Source organism: Echinops telfairi, unplaced genomic scaffold (assembly GCF_000313985.2).
Source record: "Echinops telfairi isolate 266 unplaced genomic scaffold, ASM31398v2 ScPeMD7_7469;HRSCAF=8507_1, whole genome shotgun sequence".
NCBI lineage: Eukaryota > Metazoa > Chordata > Mammalia > Afrosoricida > Tenrecidae > Echinops > Echinops telfairi.
In genome coordinates, this window is record NW_022111373.1 from 5,238,804 (window position 1) to 5,245,814 (window position 7,011).

Here is a 7,011-nt window from a genome sequence, read left to right on the forward strand (position 1 = left end):
GTTTCTCTCTCATCTTTCGGGTGGTTATTGTCACTTTGATCCCAGACAGATCCATCTTAAAAGAGCGCAATGCTCAGGACAGGCTTTCTTCACTAGTTAAGCTGAACCGTTGCTCGGTGCTGGCTAAGAATACTGAGAGCACCACGGGCTACAAAAGGACACACACATTCATAAACACATACATATAAATACAGGGTACAGAGGTTTCCGTCTCTCTCCTGTGGAACTGCTGGTGGCTTCAAACTGCTGACCTGGCAATTAGCAGCCCAACACATTACCCACTAGGCTTACCAAGGGCTCCAAAAAGTTCTATCTTCTCATCCCGTTTTTCCATGAGCTTTTTGAAGCCCCTTGTAGGTCAGTTTGCTTCATTCTGATTTTTTTAAATTGGTTTTGTTTCAATGTACCTGTGCAGGTGTGGTGGGCATGCCACTCCAGTAGTTCGTTATTCAGCGCCTGTTCCTGGGTGGATTTGGTAATGGGTGGGAGGTAGATACAAGTCTCTTCATTGGTGGTTGTGTTGAGCAGCTGAAGGCAAGCTGAGCAGGTGTTGATCACCATCTGTTGTCAATCCAGTGGTGTTGGAGCAGGTGCTTGGGTCTGACCTGCAGAGGAGCAGCAAGGATGCTAGCTATGGTTGAATAGGCGCTAGGCCAGGTAGGCTAGAGAAACAAATCCAGTGACACTCATCTATGTGTAAGAAAGAGCTTTATATCAAGAGGTCGTTATATATCAGAAAACATCCCAGCCCAGTCCAACTCAAGTCCATTAAGTCCGATACTAGTCCATAAGTCCCTCTTCAGACTCACGCAGCCACATGCAGTGAGGATCGAATGCAGGGAGACCACAGGCCGGTGGATCCAATGGTGGTGGACGTGTCATAGGTCTCTCAGGTCTCAGTGTGACTCGTCAACAGGCAGGTGAAAGCAAAGGGGGCGGGGGAGGTCCCCAGGACGCTCCTTATGAGAAGGCCACGCCCACAAAGAGGCACTATCAGGCTGTGGCCTGATTGACAGGCTAGACTCCACCCCTACACTTTCATACCTTCAAATGGATGCAAAATTATGTAACTAACCACAATAGGGTACTTGCCTCTTGACTTTGATGCGCAAGCTTCCAACGCTGTCTTCTGTATCCGATCCACTTGTTTTCCCAATGCTTTGTCGTAAGAGGGATGGTCTCGGACGGTCTCTCCCCTGCACGTGATGAGAGCAGCTCGGAGAGGCCGGAACACGGACTCCTCACACTACGCGAGTGGACTGCTGTCTGCCTAGCCCCCTGCCAGGAGCCTTGTGATGGTAGTTCAAGCCCCCCAGCCACTCTGGGAGGAACATGAGCGCTTGTCTTCCGTAAAGAGTTACCAGTCTCCACAACCCTAAGGAGCGATTCTACTCTGTCATAGAGTGTCGCGATGATTTGAAACCCACTCGATAGTTTGGGGTTTTTTTGGTTTTAGCTACCCACTACCTCATCACATGCCATAGTTCTTTAAGGTTCAGGGACACACCTTCCACCTCAGCCCAGAGGATCCCAGCCCACAAGTGCTAGGGGCCTTATCATCTTTTTCTCTTAAAGCTTCACCAGAAGCACAATTTAACGCACACATTTCTAGAAGCGTTCTCTTGCAGAAGGTAGGACATGCCATAAATTTTTAAAATTTGGAAATTTTCCATTTTTGAATTCTACTTTTCCAGGAACTTTTTAGAACACCCTTGTATGTATGCTTATATCATAGGTACCTTCTCTACAAAATCTCCTCACTTCTCAGTCCTCATCAGAACTGCCTTCCAGGTCCATAATTCTGCCAATTCTTCAAGGGATCAAGGCAAAATTTTACTCCTAGGGGCTTTAAAACTTCCAGCTCCTACTCATTACCAATTCCAAAACCACTTCCACATTTTAAGTATCTGTTAGCACAGGACCCCACTCTGGGTACCAAATTCCTAGTGATCTAATACTGCTATAACAAAAGTACCACAAGTGAATCATAGGTGTAACGTACAAATGTATTTGCCCACAGCTCAGGAGGCCAAAAGTCTGAATCCCAAGCAGTAGCTCAGCCTGAGGGGAAAGCTTTCCTCTGTCAGATATGGAAATGGTCCTTGTCTCTGTAGCTTCTATTTCCTGGGTTTTTCAACATCTTCATGAATCTTAGCAGCTCTGTTCCATATCTGCTTGCTTTTCTATTATCTCTTGCAACAGATCAACTAAAGGCATACACTACACTAATCCTGCCTCATTAACATATTCCCTGATGGGATTATAGCCACAGGCATAGAGGTTAAAATTTACAACACGTACGTTGAGGGGGGTATGAGCTAGGCTGCTAACCTCAAAGTCAGCAGTTTGAAACCATCAGTCATCCTCTGGAGAAAGGAGGTTTTTCTGTTCCTGTAAAGATTTAGTCTCAGAACCCCACACGGGACATTCTGTCCTCTCCTATAGGGTCACTCTAACTTGGAATTGACTGGATGGCAGTGAGTTTTTAAAGCTATTTTGGGGGGATGCAATTCAATCAATTTACAGGTATGTAATTTATTGACACTGATTATATTAATTGGCTGTGCAACCCCTTACTCTTTATACCACAGGTTTCTCCCTGGAGTTTTCTGAACGAGGTCATCAGCTCTTCCTTCCGAGGTGCCTCTGGTGTCAGCTCACAGCCAAGTCTGTTAGCCATTTGTTTGACTCAGGGACTCCCTCAACAGTCCAGTCCTTTCATACATTGATAGAGGTCAAATGTGTGCCCAAATACTACATGCTGCTGCTTTTTATACCAAAAACAACCAAAGTTTTTATCCAAAATCTTTAGTTATCCAAAGATTTTCTAAAACTTCCGTCAGTCAGAAAGCACCCGTGACTTACAAAACTTTCATTAACTTTTTCAACAACAACCCCAAACCCATTGCGATTGAGTGGATCCTAACTCCTAGTTACTCTGCATCAGGTGTCCGGGATCGTCCATCTCTACAGGAGCAGATGGCATGTCTTCCTCCTGCCGAGTGGCTAGTGGGATTGAACCGCCAACTTTGAGGTTATCGGTCCCATGTTTACAACACCACTAGGGCTCCTTTAGAAAAGGATCCAATTTAAAAACTGAGCTCACTGCCACCAAGTCCATTCTGACCCACAGTGGCCCTATAGGGCCCTATAGGGGCCTATAGGGGCCTATAGGGGCCACTAGGGAGTACACATGCCCCTTTGGATTTCCAAGACTTTAAGTCTTTTCAGGAGCAAATAACTTCATCTTTCTCCCACAGTGCGATTGGTGGATTCAAACCACTGACCTTGTGATTAGCAGCCTAATGTGTAGCCCACTATGCCCCAGGATCCCTTGGAAAAAGGATATACAAAAAAAATGAAAAGGACATACGCTGCTAAATGGGATGACACCTGCCCCCACCAGTTGTTACATAAGGAGGCCATGCAGGGGAGGTCATAAGTCATATCTGTTCGATACCCCTCATTTCGGTGATCCTTTAGAAAGAAGGAAAGGAAAACACAAGCTTATCACCTGAGATAAATCAGCCTCATCATGCAAAGAGTTGAAACAGAAGGGAACCTAGAACCTGCAACTCCGACAATGACTCTTTTAAGTTGAGATGTCAGAGACTTGAAGCAGGCCTGAGGATTCAGTCTGGGAGATTGTACAATGAATATTGCCATAGACTGCTAATATGACACCTTTAATTCTCCCGAGTAAAATTTGTGAGTTCCAGCAGATGCAACACCCTGAACATGGACCTTACTTCGAACTCACACATGAATGCTAATTAGTAACTGCACCCGTCAGTCCTCCCCGCTGCGATTAGAAACCGCATCCTGTTACCTTCCCTCTGCTGAGTGTGTGGCTGCACAACGGACAGTTTATCCTCTCGGACTTACAGTCATAATAGAGGGAAGGGGTCCCATTCAGGATACAGTGAAATAAGTTAAATGATATCACGAAGGAACAAACACACAAATCAGGTGACCCAGTTTTGACACTAAGTCAGTGACATGGGTAAAAAGTGTAATGGAAAGCTTGCTACCTATTGAGACTAAAGATACACAACACCCAGATATTATGCATAGACTGCATGTGGATCCAGAGCTTGCAGGTAAACAAGCGGCCATCTAGCTCAGAAGCAACAAAGCCCACATGGAACAACATATCAGCCTGTGTGATCACGAGGTGTCGAAGGGATCACTGAAGACAAATGGGTGCATAAGCAAATGTGGCGAAGAAAGCTGATGGTGCCTGGCTATCAAAAAGTATAGCATCTGGGGTCTTAAAGGCTTGAAGGTAATCAAGCGGCCATCAAGCTCAGAAGCAACAAAGCCCACATGGAAGAAGCACACCAGCCTATGCAACCACGAGGTGTCGAAGGGATCAGGTATAAGGCATCATCAGAACAAAATATCTTACCATAGTGAATGATGGGGGGAGTGCGGAGTGGAGATCCAAAGCCCATTAGGAGGCCACTGGAGATCCCCTTGCAGAGGGGTTGCGGGGAGGAGATGAGCCAGTCAGGGTGCGATGTAGCAACGATGAAAAATACAACTTTCCTCTAGTTCCTAAATGTTTCCTCCCCGCTCCCACTACCATGACTCCAATTCGACCTTGCAAGTCTGGCTAGACCAGAGGAGGTACACTGGTACAGATAGGAACTGAAAATACAGGGAATCCAGGGCGGATGAGCCCTACAGGACCAGTGGTGTGAGTGGCGAAACATGGAGGGTAGAGGGAGAGTGGGTTGGAAAGAGGGAACCGATTACAAGGAACTATGTGTGACCTCCTCCCTGGGGGACGGACAACAGAAAAGTGGGTGAAGGGAGATATAGGACAGGGCAAGATATGACAAAATAACAATTTATAAACTATCAAGGGCTCATGAAGGAGGGGGGAGCGGGGAGGGAGGGGAAAAATGAGGACCTAATGCCGGGGGTTTAAGTGGAGAGAAAATGTTTTGAGAATGATGAGGGAAATGAATGTACAAATGCGCTTTACACAATTGATGTGTGTATGGATTGTGATAAGAGTTGTATGAGCCCCTAATAAAATGATTTAAAAAAAAAAAAGAAAATACATTTACTGTGCAAACACACTGTCGGTGCCCTGAAAATACAAAGACCTCTAGGGCGATTTTATTTTGTCTGGATATTATGATCACCAAGAAATCAGAGTTTGTTTGGTTGTTTTTATCACGTGATGATAGCGTTATATGTAAGAAAAAAACCCCATATTTTCTAGACACACTTACTGAAGGATGTAGAGATAAGATGGTATGCTTTCTGGGATTTGCCTTAAAATATTTTAGCAAAGAAAAATTATGAAAAAAATGAAATGAAGGTGTGTGTGTATCTTCATATATACAGAGAGAACAATTTGTGCAAAGTCTTGGTGATTGCTGCATGTAGGTGACTTTGAACATAAGTCAGACGCCTTAGTGGAATTAAGACACCTAAGGATAATGCAGATGACTGGTCTGAGGGCGGTAGGGCCAAGTGGAAGCGCTTAGTCAGCAAACACAAGGTGGGAATGATTACCATAAGGGGCAGCAGAGTCAAAGCAGTGATCACAATCGTCTGCTCTGTATGGACTTACGGCATTGTTACGTAGTCACGATGTACCTTGACTAGAAATAGATGGAAAATTTACTACTTGCTTGATCTGTGTAAGCAAAAGTCTGGGTCAACGAGTAACTGAAGACAAAATCACTAAGTTGGCTTCTGTGCTGAATTTTCCTTGTCTGAACACTGATTTTAGGAGCCATTCCTTTCTAACTGTAAGTTTAATGACTTCAAGTTGTTGAATATTTAAGACAAAAATACCTAATATTCTTAATATAGAAAACATTTTTCCAAAATATCTGTCATTTGGCTCTGGTATCACCATTGTTATCACTGATAGCCATTATGAGGCTTCCTGCTCTTGAAAAAGTTTAAGCACAATGTACTGAAGTTATTGTTGCTCTTGTGTACTTCATCCTTTGCTTATTGGGGACCAAATATGTGAATTATTAGCTGATATTCTTAACTTGTAAGGATTAAAACAACAAAAAATGTCAACCAAAAAAAAGTCTGGGTCAAGTGAACGCTAGTATAACTCAAATCACCAGAACAGTCACAGCCCCTCGATCAATTCCCGGATTTGAGCCAATTCACTGACCCACAACCTCCTGAGTGAAGAAGAGGCTGGGCCCCTTCAGGAAAGCCCCCACGACAATGCCAAAATGTTCAATTGGTTATCATTCTTGCAACTTCCCCAAAGGATCTACAGTCTTTGGTGAGTGACTCTGCACTGGAGAAAATGAAATCGTCTGCTCATGATTATTGGGCATTAACTCTGAATTGACACTCATTCAAGAGACCCAAAACATCACTGTAACCCAGAGTAGGTATATACAAAGGTCAGGCTATTAATAAAACCTTAGCTCAATCTGTCTCACAGTGGGTCCAAAAACCATCCTGTAGTGATTTCCCCGATTCCAGAATACACAACTGGAATAGACTTACTCAGCACCTGGCAGAACCCCACACTGGATCCCTGGCATGTGGCATCAGAGCTATTAAGGTAGAAAAGGCCATGTGGAAGCCATTAGAACTACTCTTACCTGGGAAAATGGTCATCGAAAAGCAATACCATATTCCTGCAGATATTGTACAGATTACTGCCACTACGACAGACTGGAAGGATACAAGACTGGTGATCCCCACCACATCTCCATTCAGTTCTCCTATGAGACTATGCAAAAACCAAACAAACAGATCTCGGAGAATGACAGTGTGTTGTAAACTTAACTAGGGGGTGACTTCAAGTGCAGCTGTTGTTCCCGGATATAGTTTTAGTTTGTTTGTTTTTTAGTTGTAAATTAGATGAGGGTCAAATACAGTTTCATTGCTTGGTCTGGGACTACTGCTCTAATGCTGTTCTCTTCATACCTATGTCAAAGGATCACCAGGAGTTGCCCTCAGCTGACAATGCCAGCAAGATACCCTGGTAAGGGGTTTTGTGCCAACACAGCACCT

At 44.3% G+C, this 7,011-nt stretch overlaps 1 protein-coding gene across 1 annotated transcript in view; it reads right to left on the bottom strand.

The window, feature by feature from the left end:
• Positions 1 to 5,592, bottom strand: part of CATSPER3 (cation channel sperm associated 3) — a 47,389-nt gene extending 41,797 nt beyond the window's left edge. Inside the window, exon 1 of the mRNA XM_030888878.1 lies at positions 5,588 to 5,592. Coding sequence (XP_030744738.1) covers positions 5,588 to 5,592 — 5 coding nt within the window. The remainder of the gene's footprint in view (positions 1 to 5,587) is intronic.
• Positions 5,593 to 7,011: the final 1,419 nt, after the last annotated feature.